The 23,831-nt window shown below is 39.3% G+C and overlaps 1 protein-coding gene across 2 annotated transcripts; it reads left to right on the forward strand.

The window, feature by feature from the left end:
• Positions 1-23,756, forward strand: lrr1 (leucine rich repeat protein 1). Of its 2 annotated transcripts, none has more exons than XM_043697350.1 (5): positions 1-120; positions 7,163-7,356; positions 7,443-7,541; positions 17,985-18,712; positions 21,707-23,756. In XM_043697350.1, the coding sequence occupies exons 2-5, from the start codon at positions 7,168-7,170 to the stop codon at positions 21,957-21,959; spliced, it is 1,269 nt and encodes a 422-aa protein (XP_043553285.1). In that variant the 5' UTR covers positions 1-120; positions 7,163-7,167; the 3' UTR covers positions 21,960-23,756. The 2 variants fall into 2 exon arrangements, with proteins under 2 accessions (XP_043553285.1, XP_043553286.1); XM_043697351.1 differs by lacking the exon at positions 1-120 and adding an exon at positions 6,910-7,049.
• Positions 23,757-23,831: the final 75 nt, after the last annotated feature.

The following is a 23,831-nucleotide window of genomic DNA, read 5'->3' on the forward strand; positions in this document are numbered from 1 at the left end:
GGACCCGTATTGAGGTGTGGCTGAGGCGGGTTTCCTGAATGTTGTCGGTTGCCTCCGCGGGATGTCGAGCTGAGTTCACTCGGGAGTCAGCCTCTATTCATTTGGACTCTCTTTTTTAGGGTAAGTGGTGGAGCCTGTGTAACCTGGAGATGGGGAAGTGGCTGCCATTCCCCGCTGGTCGTTTTGGAGAGGTTAGGGGGCCACCTCTATAGCGGATGTGGGTGTGTCTGGCCCGTCTGTGAACAAGCGGCCCTGAGAGTGCTGAGGAAGTCTTGTCTTGTTTAAAACTCTGGCGTACTTCATGCTGCATGATTATCTGTGGAGCTCCGGAACCGAAAGTTTGTTTTCTCGCCATTGATTTCCGTCGAATTCTGCTTCTTAAACGGAGTTGGATTTGCCCCGCCCACGTATTTGGCCTTTGTTTTCTGTCAAACTTCGGAAAATAGAAGTTAAAGCAGAAGTTGCATTCTAATGATTTATTCAGTAATCCAAGATATTTTCCACGCATAAGACTATCCCAGACAAAAATGTGCAGGTCAGGTGAATTGGCCATGCTAAATTGGCCATAGTGTTAGGTAAAAGGGTAAATGTCGGGTTACGCTTCGGCGGGTCGGTGTGGACTTGTTGGGCCGAAGGGCCTGTTTCCACACTGTGAGTAATCTAATCTAATCTAATCTAAAACAATTCCCTACAAGGTTTGGAGGTGCTGGTGTTGGACTGTGGTGCACAAAGTTAAAAATCACACAACACCAGGTTATAGTCCAACAGGTTTATTTGGAAGTATTAGCCTTGGAGTGCTGCTCCTTTATCAGGTGGTTGGCTGACAACCACCTGATAAAGGAGCAGCCCTTTGAAAGCTAGTGCTCCCAAATAAACCTGTTGGACTATAACCTGGTGTTGTGTGATTTTTAACTTTGTATTCCCTACATGGTTTGCCTTTGACAGGCAAATGCATTTGGCCACATAACCTAGAAGTTTTGATGGGATAGGCTTTTGTCAGCTGTTGTCGTCTTCAACATGGAGTGCCATAGATAGGATTTTGTTTTGCTGGGAGGTGATGGTATCCCTGGAATGAGCTAGCCAGATCAAATAAGTCTACTTAAAATATTTGTTTTCAATAGCAAATTTCAAAATGTTCAAATAGATTGGTTTGATCAAAAGTAGTAACAAATGGATGAAAAGAAAAAAAACATCTTATTGAAGTCAAGTACCATTGATAACTTTACATTCACCAGTGGACATTTTCAAATGGCAATCCCAACTGATCTATTTTAATAAATTGTAGCAATTTTGGTAAGTGCTTTTACTCTATCATGCTGTCTCCTCCTTTCATCGTCTCACCATGAGATCTACAAAACCATCCATCAGGAAAGTGCTTCAATGCAGTGCCAATATTTACAAATATGGAAATGCATGAATAAGGAATACTTGTGTTAACTACACTTTTAAAAATGGTTTATGTTTCATTGAATTTATTGCTCAAGAATTTGAGCCTCGTTTGTAATTGATAACAGAGCAGTGATAGGAGCCTGCAAATTACTTGTGTGCTGTTTGGATAGCAAAAGGAGCATCAACCAGGGTTTCCATTCTAATTGCTATCTACTAAGCTTTTCAAATAGATATTCGATGATGGCAGATTGGGCTTGACAGTGCTTTCCTCGATGAATTACTTTTGCTAATATTCTCTATCTAAACTGGCACCTTTTAGATAATAGGTGTTAAGCTGCTATGCTGGATATTTTCTAATACCTGTCAGGGTGAGGGGGGAAAGAAATAAAAGAGACCTAAGGGGCAACTTTTTCACGCAGAGTGTGGTACGTGTATGGAATGAGCTGCCAGAGGATGTGGTGGAGGCTGGTACAATTGCAACATTTAAGAGGCATTTGGATGGGTATATGAATAGGAAGGGTTTGGAGGGATATAGGATTGGTGGGATTAGATTGGATTGGGATATCTGATCGGCATGGACAGGTTGGACTGAAGGGTCTGTATCCATGCTGTACATCTCTATGACTCTATATTGTGTCCTGGAAAGGACTCTTCAGCCGAAGAATGTTCTCCTTAGAAGCTTAAATTCATTTGCAGCATTAAAGTGTGTATTTTTGAAACATACTGAATAATTCTTTAATTCATTTGTAGATCCATAGGCTATATGTTTAGAAAGTTTATTTTTGTAAAACACTTGAATGACATTTTCAAAACATAGTACATTCCATTTTAAAATTTTACAAATTTTTTTGTACAGTTGAAAGACTGGAAATTCACAAACTTCATATCTTCATTAGAAATCATTGTAATTAAATCCAATGCTGTAGATAGTAATCAATGGCTCAAATTTTGAAGGAATTGCTATCTTGAAAGAGAATGTAGAGCTTTAACTTTGATTTGTTTTAGTGTTACCATCTTTGATTTTGTGATTTAACATAAATCTCAACAATTAATCTCTCTGGCTGCTGGATAGCATAGTAAAACAATACATTAGCATTATTCAATAGTGCATTGTAAGAATTTGAGTTTCAATTCCCCATTAATTTTGTCTAATTGCCTATGTGAGGCTTAAAATAGATTCTAATTTGCACCAAGTCCTAAATATTCATCACCCATCAGCCCTGTACTTGTTTATCTTCATTGACCCCCTTTCTGGCATCTACTCACCTTAATTTTAAAAATCTCTTGTTTTCAAATCTTTTTTTGTAATCTCATCCTTTGATCAACTCTAACTTCTTTTGCCCTAAGACCCTCTGAGATCTCTGTAGTCCTCCAGTAGATTGCCTAGTTTATAGCAGAACGAATTGGCATGAATGGGTCACTTTCTATTGGGCAAATTGTCATAATTGTGCCACAGGGATCATTGCTGGGCCCTCAACCGGTTACACTTTCTATAAATGACTTGGATGAATGAGTGAGGACATAGTTTCTACATTTGCTGATTATGTAAAGATATGTAAGAAAGTTGTCAATAGGTCACAAGGAGGCTGCAAAGAGATAGAGTTTGAATTGATAAAGATCTGACAAATGGAGTATAATGTGGGAAAACGTGATAGAACATGCAAGAATGGGCCCTTCGGCCTACGATGTTGTGCCGAACATGCCGACAATTAAACTAAAATCCCTTCTGCCGGCCCTTTGTCCATATACCTCCATTCCTTGAATATTCATGTGCTTATCTAAAAGTCTCTTAAATACCACTGTCACATCTACCTCCACCACCATCCCTGGCAGCGCCCTCCAGACTCCTATCATTCTGTGTGTAAAAGAAAAAGCACCTTGCCCCTCACATCTCCTTTGAATTTTCTCTCACCTTAAATGCATGCAATCTAATCAAGATAATAAATCAGCTCAGTTTGGTTGGTCACCTGAGTCATATAAAGTTTTGAATTGAACGTCTATTTGAACATTTGATCTGGTATTGTCCATTTTCTGGCAGGGAGAATTTAAAAAAGCAGGTTGCAGATCTGAGTGTCTTACTGCATCTATCACAAAAGGTTAGTATGCATGCAATGTAAATCATGTCTCACAAACTTGACTAAGTTTTTTGAAGAAGTAACCAAGAGGATTGATGAGGGCAGAGTGGTAGATGTGATCTATGTGGACTTCAGTAAGATGTTCGACAAGGTTCCCCATGGGAGACTGGTAAGCAAGGTTAGATCTCATGGAATACAGGGAGAACTAGCCATTTAGATACAGAACTGGCTCAAAGGTAGAGGGTGGTGGTGAAGGGTTGTTTTTCAGACTGGATGCCTGTGCCCAGTGGAGTGCCACAAGGATCGTTGCTGGGTCCACTACCTTTCTTCATTTATATAGTTGATTTGGATGTGTGCGCATGCGGTATAGTTAGTAAGTTTGCTGATGACACCAAAATTGGAGGTATAGTGGATAGCGAAGAAGGTTACCTCAGATTACAACAGGATCTTGATCAGATGGGCTGAGAAGTGGCAGATGGAGTTTAATTCAGATAAATATGATGTGCTGCATTTTGGGAAAGCAAATCTTAGCAGGATGTATACACTTAATGGTACGATCCTGGGGAATGTTGCTGAACAAAGAGACCTTGGAGTGCAGGTTCATAGCTCCTTGAAAGTGGTGTTGCAGGTAGATAGGATAGTGAAGAAGGCGTTTGCTATGCTTTCCTTTATTGATCAGATTATTGAGTACAGTTGGGAGGTCATGTTGCAGCTGTACAGGACATTGGTTAGGGCACTGTTGGAATATTGCGTTCAATTCTGGTCTCCTTCCTATTGGAAGGATGTTGTGAAATTTGAAAGGGTTCAGAAAAGATTTACAAGGATGTTGCCAGGGTTGGAGGATTTGAGCTTTGAGGAAGGGTTTGGATAGATATGGGCCGGGTGCTGGCAGGTGGGACTAGATTGGGTTGGGATATCTGGTCGTCATGAACAAGTTGGACCGAAGGGTCTGTTTCCGTGCTGTACATATCTATGATTCTATAAGTGATTAGGAGAGGTAATAGAATGTTATTGTGGAATTGAATACAGACATAAGGAGATTATGCTCAGTTATATAAGGCATTGGTGAGGCCAATTCTTAATGTATAGTATTAGTCTTATTTAAGTAAAGGTGTAAAGCATTGGAAACCATTCAGATACTAGACTAATATCTGGAATCAGTGAGTTGACTAATGCGGAAAATTTGGACAGGCTAAGCTTGTATCTACTAAGGTTATGATTAGATTTTTTTTTATTAGATTAGATTACAGTGTGGAAACAGGCCCTTCGGCCCAACAAGTCCACACCGACCCGCCGAAGCGAAACCCACCCATACCCCTACATTTACCCCTTACCTAGCACTACGGGCAATTTAGTGTGGCCAATTCACCTAACCCTGCACATCTTTGTGATGTGGGAGGAAACCGGAGCACCCGGAGGAAACCCACGCAGACACGGGGAGAACGTGCAAACTCCACACAGTCAGTCGCCTGAGGCGGGAATTGAACCCGGGTCTCTGGCGCTGTGAGGCAGCAGTGCTAACCACTGTGCCACCGTGAAGAAGAAGTCATTTGATTAAAAGACATAAGATCGTAAGGGGTCTTAACAGGTTGGATATGGAATGGATGTTTCTTCTCGTGGGAAATGGCGATAGAGTTGGGCTCCTCACCAGCGCTCATCCATTCCAACTGCTTTTCTTTCATTTCTTCTTTTCTCGCTTTTTCTCTTTCTTTAGTCCTTTAGTCTTGAGAGCTCATTCGTCGCCTCTGGCTGCGGCTGGCAGTCTTCAGTCGGCCATGACGCAGCTGGTTGAAATTGGTGGCATCGCCCAATGCAGGAAAGCATGCCCGGCACAGGGGAGAACGAAGTCTCGTGGGGAAAGCCAAGCTTGGAACGTTAGCAGGCCCATACCTTAAGAAAGGACTGTAATATTTGACTTTAACTTCATTTCTTTACTTTTCCACGTTTACACTAACACTGTAGTGCTGAACTTTTTAAATTGTATCTTTATTTTTCTAGGAGAAGTGAGGACTGCAGATGCTGGAGATCAGAGCTGAAAATGTGTTGCTGGAAAAGCGCAGCAGGTCAGGCATCATCCAAGGAGCAGGAGAATCGACGTTTCGGGAAGAAGGGCTTATGCCCGAAATGTCGATTCTCCTGTTCCTTGGATGCTGCCTGACCTGCGCTTTTCCAGCAACACATTTTCAGCTCTATTTTTCTACTTCTGTACTAAAATGTGCGCTTAGGTATTTTGGACCTAACATGGTGCAGTGTGTGGCGACGTTGTACGCTTTTCACTGTACTCTTGTACAGTGACAATAAAATCTAAATGTAAGTGTAAACCTGTTCAAAAATTGAGTCGGTGATGAGAATTTTTTTCGAATTTTCATGATTGAGGTCTCTTCGAAAGGCAGTGAATGGGGAGTCTTTTTATGTGACTCAATAGTGTAAAAGATTATCGGAGTCGGCAGGAATGTTGTATAATCAGATCAGCTATCGAATGGCCTACTCTTATTCCTAATTAATATTGATAGGATTACACATGGTTTATGCTTTATATTATGTTGAGCTTTGCTACGTTTTAATCATATCCACGCGACATACTACAGGCCGTTGCAGACTGTTCAAATCTTCAGTCATATTATGAGAAGTCCACTCTTTCTCTCTCTTTCGATAGATGATTGAACTGCAGAGTTTCCCCAGTCCTTTCTGTCTCAATCTGCTGTCTCCAGAAACTGCAGTATTTTTATTTTTGTGTTCGACTCTTGTATTGCGATGTGTAAACCACTGTCCTTCAGAAATAGCATACTAAATAAAACGTGGTCGGAGTCCATTAAGGAATTGGGCCTGGGTAGAAGACTGCGTCAGGCATTTGTTACACACTTTTTCAGTTTTGGCACTTGTTTCCCACTGATTCAAATTTACGTGAGCAGCAATCCGTGGAGAACGTGATGTTCATTGACTATAATGTTCTCTGATACAAGCTGTTCCCGCCTTTGTGAATGTACACTACGTGCACCGACGACTAATTCTCATGGCGGTTCCAAGATGTAAATAATCTGAAGGCTTCTGCGCCCACGTGAAATCATATCCATTACTCAAGTATGGTTAAAATTAACCGTGCTTAGTTCACTACTAAATCTGTGCAATTCAGATACATGTTTTTTTAATCGACATGCTAGTTTGAGAGGGTGTGACAAATTTAAACTTTTTAATGTAAAAGACTATTCCACGTGTCAGTAAAAGAGTCGATCTTTCGAACATACTGAAGTTAAGATTGGGTAAAATAATACATTCAGGGCTGTGAACTCATTTGTGAGTGAAGCAGTTGAACTTTTCCCCCAGTTGGCACTGTCCCAAAATGGGTTTACATTTTTTTTAGGCAATGTTTTGAGTTTATAATTAAATAAGCTTCAGTTCCCCCATCCGTTTTCCATTGCAGTGCTTCTCCCCACACTCCAGGGTGTAGTTCCTGCAGCTGAGGTTCTCCTTGACCCAGAGATTTATACGGCAGGGGGAAGGGGAGGGGACGGAATCTCTCTTCGTTGTGTGACATGCTCTCTGGCTCCTAACAGTGGCTACATAAGCCAACGCACCAGCCAATCCGTAAGGACAGCACACTGTTCATCCAACTTGTTTATATGGTTGCCGTACATGGGAATGCTGTATGCTTCGATTGTCCAGAATTATGACTTCAGTGGGTGATCATTTCATTGCAGATACTATGAAACTCCAGTGTGAAGTGGAAGTCATCAATCGGATGCTCCCGACCTTCGGTATGCGGAACAGAGGGAAAGGAAACCGAGCTGTTCTGTGTATAGGGAAACACCACGATCGGAGTATCAAAAACAACTCTTCAACCATTCATCTTTTGATCTGTACCTTAAAAGACAAAGCAGGCTGTAAATACAAGGTGAGGTTTACAATATCGTACAAGTCAATCGAGTGCACTTTGCAAAGTATTCAGCTAACAATATATTTTCACAAAAAATTCTGCAGCTGAAAGAAAATATAGAGCAGTTTTTCACCAAATTCGTGGAAGAAGGAAAAGCAACTATCCGACTGAAAGAGCCTGCTGTGGATGTTTGTCTGAGTAAGGTATGTGCTGGATCTTTTATATAATTTTAATAAAATTTTAATTTGAATGTTTTACATTGGTGTTTGTTTCTTTTAAAAACCATTTGAGTACCTAGCTGTTTCTGTGGTAAATTCCTCTGACCTTAGATGTATCAACTGTAAAATCTTTACTTGTATTCAAATACCTCCAAAACCTTGCTTCAACATACCACTTTTGTGTCCTATTTCATGCATATTGCTCTTTTTGATTCTTTGCATATTGTTTTCTTTCCATGCTACAGTAACTGATTCAGCCTTCAGGCAGTATGCACTCAAGAATTTTCTTCCTAAACGTCTTTTTTACTTCTCCCACATTCCAAAATTTCTTGTGCCTTCCATTTTCTACTTTATAAGTTTCTGTTCTACGAAAAATATAAATACATAAATGATTTGGATGCGAGCATAAGAGGTACAGTTAGTAAGTTTGCAGATGACACCAAAATTGGAGGTATAGTGGACAGTGAAGAGGGTTACCTCAGATTACAACAGGATCTTGACCAGATGGGCCAATGGGCTGAGAAGTGGCAGATGGAGTTTAATTCAGATAAATGCGAGGTGCTGCATTTTGGGAAAGCAAATCTTAGCAGGATTTATACATTTAATGGTAAGGTCCAAGAGAGTGTTGCTGAACAAAGAGACCTTGGAGTGCAGCTGAGGGGTGACCTTATAGAGTTTTACAAAATTATGAGGGGCATGGATAGGATAAATATGCACAGTCTTTTCCCTGGGGTCAGGGAGTCCAGAACTAGAGGGCATAAGTTTAGGGTGAGAGGGGAAAGATATAAAAGAGACCTGAGGGGCAACTTTTTCACGTAGAGGGTGATACGTGTATGGAATGAGCTGCCAGAGGATGTGGTGGAAGCTGGTACGATTGCAACATTTAAGAGGCATTTGGATGGGTATATGAATAGGAAGGGTTTGGAGGGATATGGGCCGGGTGCTGGCAGGTGGGACTAGATTGGGTTGGGATATCTGGACGGGTTGGACCGAAGGGTCTGTATCCATGCTGTACATCTCTATGACTCTATGTGGCTGGGATGGTACCATCAAAGATTCAAGTTAGAATCGAGAGCCTTTAGCATGTAGTGTACACTGATACTGTAATAGGACAGTGCTGCATTTTTGGTATCATCTCTCCTGTAAGATGTTAAACAACGTCCATCTGCTGGAAGATAAAATATCCCATTGTACTGTTTGAAGAAATGTAGAAAAGATCTGGTCAATGTTTATCCCTTGCCATTACCACTAGAATGCATTATTTGTTTATTATCTTGTTGCTTTTTGAGGAACTTTGCTGTGCATAATTTAGTTAATGCTTCCTACAGTGAGCATTGACTGTTTTCAACTTTGAAACTGTTTTTTTCTGATTTTGACTTGATGCTTCATTGTCTCCATGATTCAAGCAAATATAATTTTAAAATATATTTATTACATTGCTTAATGAAAGCAATGTAATAAATATAGTCCTTTATTTCAGTGTCTGTTTCACAAAATTACAAAAGGGAATCAAAGATTTAAGGATAGATGGGAGTGTGAAATTCAAAACTCAAATAGCAGCCACAGTCTTATTATGGCAGATTAGGTTTGAGAGCTACTGGCTTGCTTCTCCTAATTCCAGTGTTTATTCCACTGGGATTTGAATCCATTACAGTATAAAATCATACTAAAATACCTTTGTTTATCACTCAGACTATCAGAACTGTTTTATAAAGTATATTATTAAAAGTTTTATTAAATGGAGTTACAAGTTCAAGAAAAATAAATCAACTTGAATATTTTGATATGTTTGCACATGATAGTGTACCAGATTGTGGAGTCGTCTGATCAGTACCTTTATTGGCTTGTCATGGAGGAAGATAAATGGAGGCTAGGTGGTTAAAAGTAAACATGTCTTTATATAGAGTCTTAATGAGATCACACCTGGACAGTTTTGTTTTCCTTACCTAAGAAATTAATATATTTCCTTTGGAAGGAGTGATACAAACGATCACTAGTCTTACTTCAGGGTAGTGGATGGTTGTCCCATCCGGAGAGTTTAAGTAACTAGGCTTGCATAAGCTAGAGTTTGGGAAATTACCACATTTATAATATTTCAATTTTTAAAGAAATTACTTACTAGAAAGAGATCCTCCCGGGTAATGGGAGAGCTAGAATTCATTGTCTCAGAATAAAGGTATTGACTATTTAGCTGAATTTTTGGAACTTGCGGAGTTCCTGACTGAGCATACATCATCTATAGTCATTAAGTATATTCAAGTCAGAAGTTAATTGATTTTCCTTAGCATCTACAAACCTACAGGTATGAGGATCTTGTGCGAATGGGTAACTGAGATAGACTAATGATGATTTTATTTAATTGTGGAGTGGGCTTAAGGAGCCAAATATCAGTTATTGGTCTTTCTGCTTGTGTTTGAAAGAGAGGAAGAATTGACAAACATATGTTGAAGTGGTTTCTAGTGGCTTGAATGTGATACTAGATGTACTCATGTATTAATATCCTGAAAGATGGGATGAAATTGAAAGTTAAGTTTGAAATTTTGAAGGATGTAGAAATGAACTGGATATCCTTCAAGAATGAGAAATATTAGCAAAAATAATGTATAATTCCATTCCTTCAAATAGTCATTGTATACTGTATGAGATTGAGGTGCATTGAATGAACGGTGCCATTTTATTACTACACGGTCCTTTAAATTTTTTCTAATGTAAATATGTTACAACCAGGGAACAAATTTAAACGCTTGTCTGTTATTTAATTTTTAAAAAGTGTCTATTCACTGCATTCCAAAGTCATTTTGCCTTTTGTGATGTTCTTCTGGAAGTAAATTCAGGTAATATGTTGGTCTGGGCTATTGGCCCACTATTACCCTGCCCATGCCACAATATTATTGGTGGGAGTGGGAGCCATTATAGTATGACTTGTTAAAATTTGGGAAGAAAAGGTGTACTATCATCTGGAGGGTGGTACTTTTGGAGCACACCTTTTTCCTCTTTGTGTTTTTACCTACTGGATAAGGACTGTATGCCAATGACTGCAGATGCTGGAAACCAGAGTCTAGATTAGATTAGAATGGTGCTGGAAAAGCACAGCAGTTCAGGCAGCATCCGAGGAGCACTTCAACCCCAGGGCGTCAATGTGGACTTCAAAAGTTTCCTCATTTCCCTTTCCCCCACCTCACCCCAGTTCCAAACTTCCAGTTTAGCACTGTCCCCAAGACTTGTCCTACCTGCCTATCTTCTTTTCCACCTATCCACTCCTCTTCTCCCTATCACCTTCATCCCCTCCCCCACTCACCTATTGTACTCTGTTACTTTCTCCCCACCCCCCCCCTCCTCTCACTTATCTCTCCACCCTTCAGACTCTCTGCCTATATTCCTGATGAAGAGCCTTTGCCCGAAACGTCGATTTTACTGCTCCTCGGAAGCTGCCTGAACTGCTGTGCTTTTCCAGCACCACGTTAATCTAGACTCCTTATCCAGTACCCATTGTCTACCTCTGTTCTGAGCTCCATTGGGTCTTCTGTTGGAACTGGTTACCGTAGCGGTCTTTGACAGGACTGTTCAACTTTCTTGTAATCCAATTGGCCATCTGGTTGAAAGCTGAGAGTCTTACCACTCAGGGACAGAGGTCCCAGTCTACACTGATATAATACCCATTGTAGGGTAGGCTTTTTTTTTAGTATGACTGTCAATTTTCCTTTAGCTCCCTCCCTTTAACTTTCTGCTTGAACGTTCAATAAATTCAACAAATTGCTGTTCAATTTTTCCCTCCTTCCTGAAGTTATGCCACATTGATACCTGGTCAGAAATCACACAACACCAGGTTATACACCAACAGGTTTATTTGAAATCACAAGGTTTCAGAGTGTAATCCTTTCAGGTGAAGTGAGAGGGAAGCACATAGAACACAGATTTTATGAGGAGAGAGATCAAGGACACAGAGATCAAAAGATCACACAAACAGTGTGAGTGGAATGTGGAATAATAAGTCTCTACAGGTGACCAAGAGTGTGTGTTAGTGTGAGTTAAGTGTCAAATGCTGAAGAACAACTGAAGAGCTGACCTATAATCTGATTAAATGAGGCAGAGAGATAATTAAAAATAAAGGGGTGCTGGAGACAAACAAAATGACCAGGATAATATGGAACACAAACAGAACCCGCTGGAAAAGCTCAACTGGTCTGGCAGCAGCAAAACCAGAGTAAGGGTCATCGGACCTGAAATGTTAATTCTGATTTTGCTTCACAGATGGAATAACATGACAGATATAACAGTCTCATGCCGAGGGAAGGCGCTACCTTTTTTAGTTTGTACAGCTTTGGATGATTTATTACTCCGGTTAGACTCTCGGCGTGTGATTCTTATACCTATCATGTTAGTCCTGTCAAATAAAAATCAAAAGAACTGTGGATGCTGTAAATCAGGAGCAAGGGCAGAGGTTGCTGGGGTGGGGGTGGGAGTGAGTTGGCGGTGTTCAGCAGATCTGGCGGCATTTGTGAAGCAAAATCAAATAACATTTTGGGTCCGGTGACCCTTCCTCTGGTTTTTCTTCACAGATGCTGCTGGACTGGCTGGACTCTTCCAGTGGCTTCTGTTTGTGTTCCATGTTATTTTAGTCATTGGTTTGTCTCCAGTATCATCTTATTTTTAATTTTTTGTAATTATTTCTCTGCCTCATTTAATCAGATTATAGGTCATCCCTTCAGTTGTTATTCAGCCATTGTACTTTACTCACCCCATCTAACACCCTTGGTCACCTGTCAAGACTTAACTTTTGATACTCCATTACACCATTTGTATGATCTCTTGATCTCTCTGCCCATGAATTCTGTGTTCTGTGTGCATTCCTCTCACTTCACCTGACAAAGGGGCCGTGCTGTGAAAGCTTGTGATTTCAAATAAACTGTTAGATTATAACCTGGTGTTATGTGATTTCTGACTTTGATCACCTCAGTCTAACACCAGCACCTCCACAACATTGGTACCTCAATGCGAGACTTGGCACTAAGATGTATCAATTTATTTGAAGTTGTGGTACTGTTATGATAAACACAGCTGATAAAGTCAGGGCTTTTCCATTCAAATGAAACCAGTTTTTAACAGTGTAGTCAGCCTTAATTACTGTGTAACAATCTCTTTGGCACTGAAAGTTAATTTTAAAAGTGGAGTCTTAGTCCTTAAGACTTTTATTGGAGATTTTTTAAAGTACAAGCATTCACTGTCTTCTACTCAACTATCTCTTAATCTTTTTTTTACTTTTTCTCTCTTCATTTTCTGTACATTATACTTCGTTGAATTACACATAATGACCTCACATAATGACTTGCACTTTAATTAAATCTGAGAGTTGTACTAAGGATTCTTCAATCTGATTGGTTAGGGAGAGACACCACTGCTTCCTGTATTCACCCTAATCCCACCCAAGCTCCATATTTCTTAATCCCTTTAGCCATAAGAGCTGTATCAACAACTTTCTTGAAAACACAAGGTTTGGCCTCACCCACTTTGTGTTGTATAGTGAATTGCATAGGCTCACCATTCGCTGGGTCAAGAAATTTCTTCTTATTTCAGTCCTAACAAATTTACCCCTTAACTAGGGGTCATAGTTTAAGGCTCTGGACTCCCCCACCGATGAAAGCATGATTTCTGCATCCAACCTATCTAATCCTGTTAGAACTTTTGTAAGTTTCTATGAGGTCCTTCCATCATTTTTCTAAACTTCAGTGACTACAATCCTGACTGATTCAATTGCTCTTCATGCCAGTCCTGCCATCCCAGGAATAAATTTGGTAGTCCAAATTTTGCTGCACTCCCTATAGCAAGAACATCCTTCCTCAGATAAGGATACCAAAGCTGCATGCAATATTCTAGGTGTGTTCTGTATAATTGTTCTTGAACATCCTTGTTCCTGGACAAGAATCCTCTTGCTATGAAGGCCAACATACAGTTTGCCTTCATTGCTTGCTGCATTTGTGTGCTTGCTTTTAGCGACTGGTGCAAAGATCTCATTGAACGTTCCCCCCTCTCAATTTCCAGGCATTCAAACACGAATGTGCTTCCTATTTTTACTGCCAAATGGATAACCTCCCATTTATCTACAACATATTGCATCTACCATGCATTTGCCCACCCATTCTGTCCAAATCACACAAAGATATCTGCATCCACTTCAACACAACCTTCCATGCAGCTGTGTCATCTACAAATTTTGAGATATTACATTTACTTCCCTGTTCTAAATCATTAACATATATCGTGAATAGCTTGAACCCTGGCACCAACCCCTGTGATATCCGACTAGTCACATCTGCCATTCAGAAAAAGATCCATTTATTCGTTCTCTTGTTTCCTATCTGCTAACCAATTTTCTGTCCATTCCAATACACTACCCCAATCCCATGCACTTTAATTTTGCACATTAATTTCTATGTGGGATTTGAAAGACTCTGAGAATCTAAATAAACCACTTCCGCTACCTCCCCCAATCAATTCTACTCACAAAGTCTTTGAAGAATTTTATTAGATTTGGCAAGCATAAGTTCCCTTCTGTAAATCCATGCTAACTGATTCTACCGCTGTTTTGTAAGCGCTCTGCTATAAAATCCTTTTTAATGGAACCTAGGTTCTTCCCCACTACTGATGTCACACTGACCTATAATTTTGTGATTTCTCTCTCCCTCTCTAAATAATGCTCCAGTATGTAGGAACTTTTCCAGAGTCTAAAGAATCTTGGAAGATAACCTCATGCACCCACTATTTCTTGGGCCACTTCCTTAAATGCTATGGGATATAGATTATTAGGGCCTGGGGATTTATCAACGTTCAATGGCATCAATTTCTCCAGCACCATTTCTCTACTAATACAGTTTTACTTCAGTCCTTCCCTCTCACTAAACTCTGTTTTCCCCATCATTTCTGGTATGTTATTAGTGTGCTCCTTTTGTGAAAATAGAAGTGAAGTATGAATTTAGCTCAGCAGCCATTTCTTTGTTTCGGATTATATATTCTCCTGTTTCTGACTGGAAGGGATCTACATTGGTTTAAACTTGTCTTTTTTTTCTTTACATACCTAATGAAATTTTCCAGTCTGTTCTAATGTTCCCTGAAAGGCTACTTTATACTCTATCTTCCCCTTTTTAATCAATTCCTCAGTCCTCCTTTGCCGACTTCTAAACAGTTCCCAATCCTCCAGACCATTGTTGGTTTTCTTGCCAATTTGTGTTTTTTTCATTGTTGCATCTCACACTATTTCTAACTTTCTTTCTAAATCATGGTTTGGCCACTGTTCTCTTTGCACTCTTGTGCCAGACAGGAATAAACAATTTTTGTAGTTCAGTCATTTGCTCTTTGAATGTTTCCTATTGCCTATCTACTGTCATTTCTTTCAGTAACATTTCTCAAGCCACAGAGCCAATTCATACCAGCATAGTTTCCCTTCAGATTTAGAGGGGGAAGTCTCAGAATCAGCTACCTTACTTTCCATCTTGATGAGTTCTGTCATCCCCAAGGGGTGTTTCACAAACAAATTACCAATTATTCTTTTAATATTGTATAATACACAGTCTAAGATGGCCTGCTGTGTGCTTGATTCCTCAACTTGGGTTGGAAACAACTGTGCTCAGGTTAAATAAGGATAGTTATAAAGAAATGGGGGGAGAGCTAGCTGGATTAGACTGGAGATTAGCAGCAAAGATGGTTGAGGAAGAATGGCAAATTCAGGGTTTGGTAAAGATTTGTAGCTCGGGTGTCATTTGCCATAGTTGTGGGTATGTTCGCCTTCCCAGCTCAGCGATTATATCTACAACTATGGCAGAATGCCACATTCTTAAGAAAATAGTTTGTCTCCCATCAAAGATATATTCTATTATGGAAGGAGGATTCTAGAAAGGAGATAAGCCAACAATGGCTAACCAGAGAATTAAGGATAGCATCAGATTGAAAGATGATGCAGTGGTTGGACCAGAGGTGGTCAACACCTGTCATGGCATGGCCGAAGCAAACATCCCTGCAGTCCTTCAATCGGACAATGACATGATTAAATAAGTGCTAGTGTCTGGAGTGTGTTGCTATGAGGTCTTGTAATTGACTCTTCATTTGATATGACTAGGCCATGCTCCAGGGCATTTTGACAGGACAAAGATTCTGGTGTTTGCCTTGTCTACACCTTTCCAGAGATTTGTGTCTCCCAACTCAACTGAAATCACCATGAAGAAACCTGTCTGGTTACTTAATGTCCTTTAGGGAAGAAAATCTATTATTCTTCCTGTTTTGGCCTACATATGTCTCCAGCATTAAAGTAATGTAATTGACACTTATAATTAGGAATGGGCAATAAATGTATTCCATTAATACATTTAAAAAAATATTTTCCCTTATTTCCCACTAGATAAATAGGAAGTGGACATGAATGGGTATTAAACATTTTATGTTGTGTTGGTACAGAAAGCCTTGGATTTAATAACTTGTATTCTGAAAATAAGATGTAGATATGTTCAATAAACCACCAATGCCTGGTTAAGGAAGCAAAAAAAAACACAGGCAGAGTTTTTGTTCATGATTTCTACTTTACTGTTGGATATATGGTTGAAATTTGAAATAGGCTGTGATGCACCCTGCAGCCATATGACTTGGAGGTGCCGGTGTTGGACTGAGGTGGACAAGGTTAAAAATCGCACAACACCAGGTTATAACTTTCATAACCACCTGATGAAGGAGCGGCACTCCGAAAGCTAGTGATTCCAATTAAACCTGTTGGACTATAACCTGGTGTTGTGTAATTTTTAACTCTGCAGCCATGTGGACTTTTTAAACTTGTGGTCTATGAAGAGTGACCACTTAGCTGAGTTATTGGTATGTCATAAGCAATCAATGAATCTACAACAGCAAAAATGATCATCTAGAGAAGAATGGAGAGAATTCGGGTGAATAGTACCTAAGTTATTAAGTCTGAATGTTAATTATTGTTGTAACTCCTCATAACATAACTCATACATATTATATAATTCAAACTTTTGGCATTTATTTTCTGTTGTCAATTTCAATTATTGCAGTAAACTTTTTGTCCTGAGGCAATGTCTGAATGTTTCAAAACACTGCTCACACATAACCTTACTTATAACTTTATTGCTGTTCACATACTATTGTGCCATGGATTAAATTCAGCTTTTCTGTTAACACATGATGAACTGAATAAATACCTGCCATATTACAGTAATGCGTAAAGTAGACTTTGAAGCAAGATGTATACTAAACAGATAACAAGTAATTTTGCTCTTACAACTGACATTCATAGTCAGTGTTTATTTTAATTATCTTAATGTAAATGTACAGAAAATCTCCTCTTAACAGTTATGATCACTTCTTGTGACTTGGTGTTTGGTGTTATATGCTTCTAATGAAGAAAATCGTGAAATGATCTGCTATAGCTGGCACTCCTTTTCAGAAAGGAGGAAAATGTGAGGACTGCAGATGCAGGAGACCAGAGTAGAGTGTGTGTTGCTGGGAAAGCACATCAGGAATGAATGATGAAGGACTCGTGACCGAAACATCAATTCTCCTTCTCCTCAGATGCTGCCTGACCCGCTGTGCTTTCCTAGCAGCATGCTCTCGACTTTTTCAGAAAGGTACATTCCAGCAAGGGGTGTTTTTAAAGATTGGTCACAGCTTTGCTTTCTAATAATAGGGGAGACTAAATGATAAACCCTTGACTCCAATGTTACAGGAATGATCTGTTGGCTTCCAGGAGAAGATAGTATAGGACACCTCAGTATTTCATTTGATTTATTGCTATTGTCACTGCGATACTGTGAAAAGTGCTGTTTTGTGTGCTAATCAGACAAATTATACCTTACATAAGTACATCAGGGTAATAGAACAGAACGCAGAATGTAGTATTACAGCTACAGAGAAGGTTCAGGGAAAGATCAACTCTAAAATTAGATTAGATTAGATTACAGTGTGGAAACAGGCCCTTCGGCCCAACAAGTCCACACCGACCCGCTGAAGCGAAACCCACCCATACCCCTACATTTACCCCTTATCTAACACTACGGGCAATTTAGTATGGCCAGTTCACCTGACCCTGCACATCTTTGGACTGTGGGAGGAAACCGGAGCACCCGGAGGAAACCCACGCAGACACGGGGAGAACGAGCAAACTCCACACAGTCAGTCGCCTGAGGCGGGAATTGAACCCGGGTCTCTGGCGCTGTGAGGCAGCAGTGCTAACCACTGTGCCACCGTGCCACCGTGCCGCCCACAAAATATGAGAGGTCTGTTCATAAATCTGCTAACAATGGGTAGAAGTACGGTAAGATTGAAGTGTCTAACAAATAAAAATTGAAGATAACACTTTTAAGTTATGACAGTGCACAGTAAACCGTTAAGTTATTTCATCATGTATTGACTTTTTTTTCTGTTTAACAGGCAGATGTCAATAATTTGAAGAACTTCCTTTCCACTTTAAGGCTGGCTCACCGAGGTAGTGAAATAGACACTATACCGTTGTCCAATCTGGCTCCAGTTAAGACCTCAGAAGTTGAAAAGCCAAAAGCCAAAATGGTAATCACATCTAGGAAAGATTATCCTCTTACCACAAACTTCCCTTACTCTCTAGAGTTTCTACAGGTGTCCTACTGCAAACTAGCACGTGTTGATATGCGAATGCTCTACCTTCGAAAACTGCGGAAGCTGGATCTTAGTAATAACCACATACGCAAACTTCCAGCCACCATCGGGGATCTTTCTTGTCTGTCGGAGCTTGTTTTGCACAATAACCACTTGGAAACATTCAGTATTGCATTGTGTACTTCCACATTGCAGAAATCTTTGCAGTTTTTGGATTTGAGCCACAACAGGTTGCGTGCTTTGCCTATTCAGTTCTGTCAACTGCGAGAACTTGTTCATCTAAAACTTGATGACAATGAGTTGCTGAGGCTTCCTTACAGGATTGGGCAGCTGACTAAACTACGCTTCTTCTCAGTAGCACGCAACAAATTGCCTTATCTTCCATGCGACTTCCAGAAGTTGTGCCTTGAGAATGTGGATCTATTCGGAAACCTTTTTGAACAACCTAGCCCTTTGACTCCAATGATTCAGCTGCAGATTCCAATGACGCTATTGGAGATAGCAGCTAGAGCAACAATAAATTACAGGTAAGAGATTTTAACCAAATAAATAGATGCAGTATTTAATAATGGCTTAAACTGAGCAGCAGTTAAGCTGATTTAAGATGAGTAGCATCTTCACTTAGTTTCAAGAATTTAATTCAGAGCTGACCATGTTGTTTCCCTTTAAACTTGGCCAAGTATTGTGGGAGCATACAAAGATTAAATATTTCACACAGAAAAACAATAAATGATATAAATAGATGTGATTATGTTGTTTAATTGCAGCTCAGTGATTTGCAGAATTCTATTACTTCTATGCTTCTGTCACCTCCAATGTTGATTCTGGGGGGAGCAATACGCTGAAAGAACGGGTTGTAAGTTTGCTCGCTGAGCTGGTAGATTTGATCTCAAACGTTTTGTCACCATGCTAGGTAACCTAATCAGGGAGTCTCCAATGAAGCATTTGTATTCTGTCCCACTTTCTATTTGTTTATCTTGATCTGTTAAGTGGGTGGTATCATTTCCAGTTCTTTTTCTCCGAGGTTAGTAAATGGGGTCCAAATTGATGTGTTTATTGATGGAATTCTGGTTTGAATGCCAGGTCTCGAGGAATTCCTGTGCATGTCTCTGTTTAACCTGTCCTCTGATGAATGTGTTGTCCCAGTCAATGTGGTATCTTCCTTCGTCTCTGTGTAAGCATACTATTGATAGCTGGTGATGTCTTTCGGTGGCTAGTTGGTGCTCATGTATCCTGGTGGCTAGTTTTCTGCCTGTCTGTCCTATGTAGTGTTTTTTGCAGAAGCAGTGATGCAGAGACTAGAACAAACAGCCCTCCCCAAGATCCAACCCAAGCTTTGGGTCTGACATATGGATGACACCTTTGTGATTAAGAAACAGAACAAATTAGAGGAAACCTACAGTTTCATTAACAACACCCTTGCATAAACTTCTTCAAAGAGGAAGAGAACAAAACAGATTCCCCTTCCTAGACGTCACAGTGGAACAAACAGTCAATGGAGAACTGCAGACCAGCGTCTACAGGAAAGCAACATACTCAGACCAGATACTCAACTGCAGGAGCAATCCTTCTAACACCCACAAAACAGAGCTGTATCAGGACATTATTTAAATAGGCCACAACACACTGCAGCATCCAGGAACGACGTGCAGCAGAAGAAAAATACCTATACAGCATATTCAAGAACATTGGGTACCTGATAAACACAGTCTGCTGATTCTTAAACAACAAACTCAAACAAGAAGGCACAACATGCCTAGAAACTCTAGCCACACTACCTTGCATCAAAAACATCTTTGCGATGGCTACCAGACTACTCTGACCTTTTAGCTTCATGGTAGCCCACAAACCTACTACTACACTGAAACAGCTACTGATGAACCAAAAGCACCCTGTACCAACAACCAGCAAATCAAATGTCACATACAAAATATCCTGCAGACAGACGGGCAGAAAACTAGCCACGTGGATACATGAGCAGCAACTAGCCGCCAAAAGACATGACTAATATCCTTACGCACAGATGAAGAAGGACACCACTTTGACTGGGGCAACACAATCATCCAAAGACAGGCTGAAGAGAGACACGCACAGAAATTCCTGGAGACCTGGCATTCAAACCAGAACTCCAACAATAAATGCATCAAACCCCATTTACTAACCTCTGAGGAAAAGAACCGGAAATGATATACTACATCTTAACAGACCAAGGTACACAAATAGAAAGTGGGACAGAACACTAGTGCATCAATGGAGGGTCACTGATGATACCTAGCATGATGGTGAAACGTCTGAGAACAAACCCACCAACTCAGCATGCAAACCTAGAACCTGAACTTCAACCTGAGCTACAATCCTCTCAAAAATCGCAAACCCTGAAAGAAGTTATTTTAATTGGTAATTTTAAATAAAAGGAATAGTTACTAAAAAGACTTTTGTCTTTGGGAAGTACTCTAAATAAAATTGAACAAAGTCGTATTTAATATCCAGAGCAAATTTTATTCTATTTTAAAACTTCTTTGAACTGAGATTTTCAAAAAAGAACTAGTACTATTCTAAACCAAAAAGTCTCCCACACAGTATTCTCTATCCAGAAGGCTGATTTTTATATTTTAGGGCTAGTTTTATAAATGTCAACAAATTTCAAAATACCCGTGACAGCTGTCTTGACGGTTGTACTTTTATTATTTATTATTATTACTACCACCACCACCATAGCGAGTTATTTAACTTTGAACTATGGGGTGACAAGAGTTGTTCATATTTGGAATTTTATTGATGTTTTTCAATGTGAGTGCATTCTTGTAGAGATCCTCGGGCAGAAGTTGGGATTTGAAGAAGTCTTTAGTTGAGTTTGTATCCTCTTCTGATTAGTTTATTCCATCAGCCAAAGCCTGAGGGTCTAACAGGACAAGTAAACTGTCTTCAGTGTCACCATGGCTGAAATTGATCGATACAAAAACTAAACCTGAACATTCTTCTGATGGCATTGCCCAACTAAACGTGTCAGAGCTACCAGGTAGGCTCTGGACAAACTGAAAATGCATTTTTGCATTGAAAGAAACTACTTTCTCCCTTGGCTAAGGCGAATCCTATGTGACTAAGCGTATGGAGTTTGAATGTTGGGGAAAGCTTAGACTCAAACCTAGACTTGAATGGGAATCTGACATTCAAACTTGTTTTCAGATTTTGAGCTGTCTTTTAGGGTCTTTGCAAAAAAAATCATTCAGAATGCAAAAATGGCATAATCTGATTCTTCAAACGTTTGCTAAACCAGGAGCATTATGCATTCCATTTTATAAATAAAAATAACAAATTGTAGAAGCTTGGCGGAACTGTTTAATTTTGATTCATTTGCTATCTTGTCAATTATAACCATGAGCAGAATTACCTGGAGTGGAGTCATTGTGGTTTAGAATGCATTCTGTCTTTTGATACTTGCTCATTGTGCATCTTGCACTTGAACTGTTTTACTGTCTTTTTTCTTATAAACTAATGGCATTTTTGTTTTACTTGTAAAGAATTGCTTATGGACCATGCATCCTTCCAGCCCATTTATGTCAGGATCTGGATTTGACTAAAACCTGCTTTTGCAGAAGACCTTGCTTGAACTCCTTCATTCAAGTGGTTGTAAATTTGAATTTGCATCAAGTCTCCCATACGGTGGTCCTTGTGGATAACATGGGTGGCACTGAAGCCCCAATTCTCTGTTATTTCTGTTCATTAACTTGCTACTCTGAGTTTCTTGACAAATATCACCAACGCAACAGATGATCAATGTGAAATATTGTAGCCAACTGGTGGATTGCAGAATATCTACCAAACATACTAATTTTAAATATTCATTGAGGATGAGCAAAAGCTTTGAGAATCTACACATCTATTCAGCACTGGTGAATATTCCTATGGTGAGTGAAATAGAACAAAATGTATATTTTAGGAACACTACAAACAATTGGAACTCCAACTCCCACCAGTGACTGGAACAATACTTTTAACTTTAAGGGTTTTTTTGAATTCCTGATTTAAATTAATGTTCACTAGTTTAGGTAGAATATTTTGTAAATTTGGAATACTTGCATTGTCTGTTTGGATAGGAAGAAGTACTTTAGCACTGTTTGCAATACTTACAAAAATTAAATTTGTAAACTGTATGTCTGTATGGATTAAGTTATGCACAACTACAGTTAATACAAAGGAACATAACAGTATTCAGAGTATATAGACCATTTGGCAGTATTATTTTCTTGGGCAATGTTTAAGCTTGAAGTTTTCAATTGTCTTCTTTAAATTTGAGATTAATGTTTAAGGAATTTGTTGCAGTGTACTTAGCTTGTCATTTATATTTAATAAAAATTAACTTAATTCAGTGTGTCCGCTAGTATTACAGCAGATAGACCAATATTAAGGCCAAGTTCAATGTGACAAGTTCTGAGAAATTTTAGTTACCTTTGCAGTTTTTGGATTTCATATCTGTTTTATCATAATTGATTTTCTATAAAGGGAAAGTGTGTTGCATCGTCCAACTTAAGTCTGTTAAAAGTTTACTCCTTGCAGTTGAGAGATCTGTTTTCAATAATTCAGCTTTCTGGTCCGTCTAGTTTGACCAGTACATGTAAGAATAATCATTTCATATTGTCATGTGAAATGGTTCTCTATATTTGACTTATTTTATCATCAACTCTGTCAACACTTCACAACTCCTAGATATGAGCAAGTTACATGTCTGGAATGCAGTCTTTGGTCAGAAAATAATTCCTAATAAATTATGTCTGCCACAAAGGACTCTGAATCTAATCTTCAGTCTTCATTGTTTTGAGACTAGTGGTGATTTATTCATTATATTCACTTTATTCATTAATCTCCCGTGGTGCTGCCAAGTTGAATCTGAGTGTAATACTTTGAAATGAAGTGCAGTTGAAGTGGAGAAGTCGGGTGAATGCAATGACTGGACCAGGGTCTACAAAAGAATATTTTTTAGTAAGAGATATTAGAGTTGCTTCACTGTATGCTTAATAATGATTTATTTTGAATGTGCTAAATATTATGTAGAATTGACTCAGCTGTCTGGTGCTCCTATTTAATGTTTGACTTAATTTCTCTTGTTGAATTCACTCAAACTGCAAGCTATTGACCCAAGTGTGGGAAAACACCAGTCTGAGTGGAAGATCACTGCAGATAGGTGACTGCTAATTTAAAGGAGAAGAATGTTTGGCAGCAAAGATGAACAAAGTAGAAGTTCCTCACTGAATGGCTATTTAAAATTACTTTGTGACACAACTACATTACGGACCACCTTGGGTTGGAAGTACAATTCCGTACTGAGTTATGAAAATTAGTTTATTAAAATACGTACTGGGCTCTACTGGTGCAAGCTTTCACAGGTGTTCTCCTTCTCCAAGATGGAACCATCTCTTAAATGGTATCAAATTAGTGTTTGCTAATGCACCTGTGATGTTTAATGTGAGACATTTTACCATTGAAAGATGCTATATGTAAACACATTATTTGTGTACATTGTTGTCTCCATAAAAACTCCTGCCGACAAATAAAACCCACACTAAATAATGCAGCATAACTTTAAAATGATATTTGTTTGTTTTCCTTCCCTTTATTCCAATGTTCTTCAATTATTCTCCACTTGCA

This window comes from Chiloscyllium plagiosum, chromosome 10, assembly GCF_004010195.1.
Source record: "Chiloscyllium plagiosum isolate BGI_BamShark_2017 chromosome 10, ASM401019v2, whole genome shotgun sequence".
Taxonomy (NCBI): domain Eukaryota; kingdom Metazoa; phylum Chordata; class Chondrichthyes; order Orectolobiformes; family Hemiscylliidae; genus Chiloscyllium; species Chiloscyllium plagiosum.

What these genes read in the sequence shown, in the direction of transcription:
- lrr1 (XM_043697350.1), top strand. Translation starts at nt 7,168, where the DNA reads ATGAAACTCCAGTGTGAAGTGGAAGTCATCAATCGGATGCTCCCGACC. An exon ending in AAGCAGGCTGTAAATACAAG is followed by an intron (nt 7,357 to 7,442) that starts GTGAGGTTTACA and finishes AAAATTCTGCAG; the next exon opens with CTGAAAGAAAATATAGAGCA. An exon ending in AGAGCAACAATAAATTACAG is followed by an intron (nt 18,713 to 21,706) that starts GTAAGAGATTTT and finishes TTACTTGTAAAG; the next exon opens with AATTGCTTATGGACCATGCA.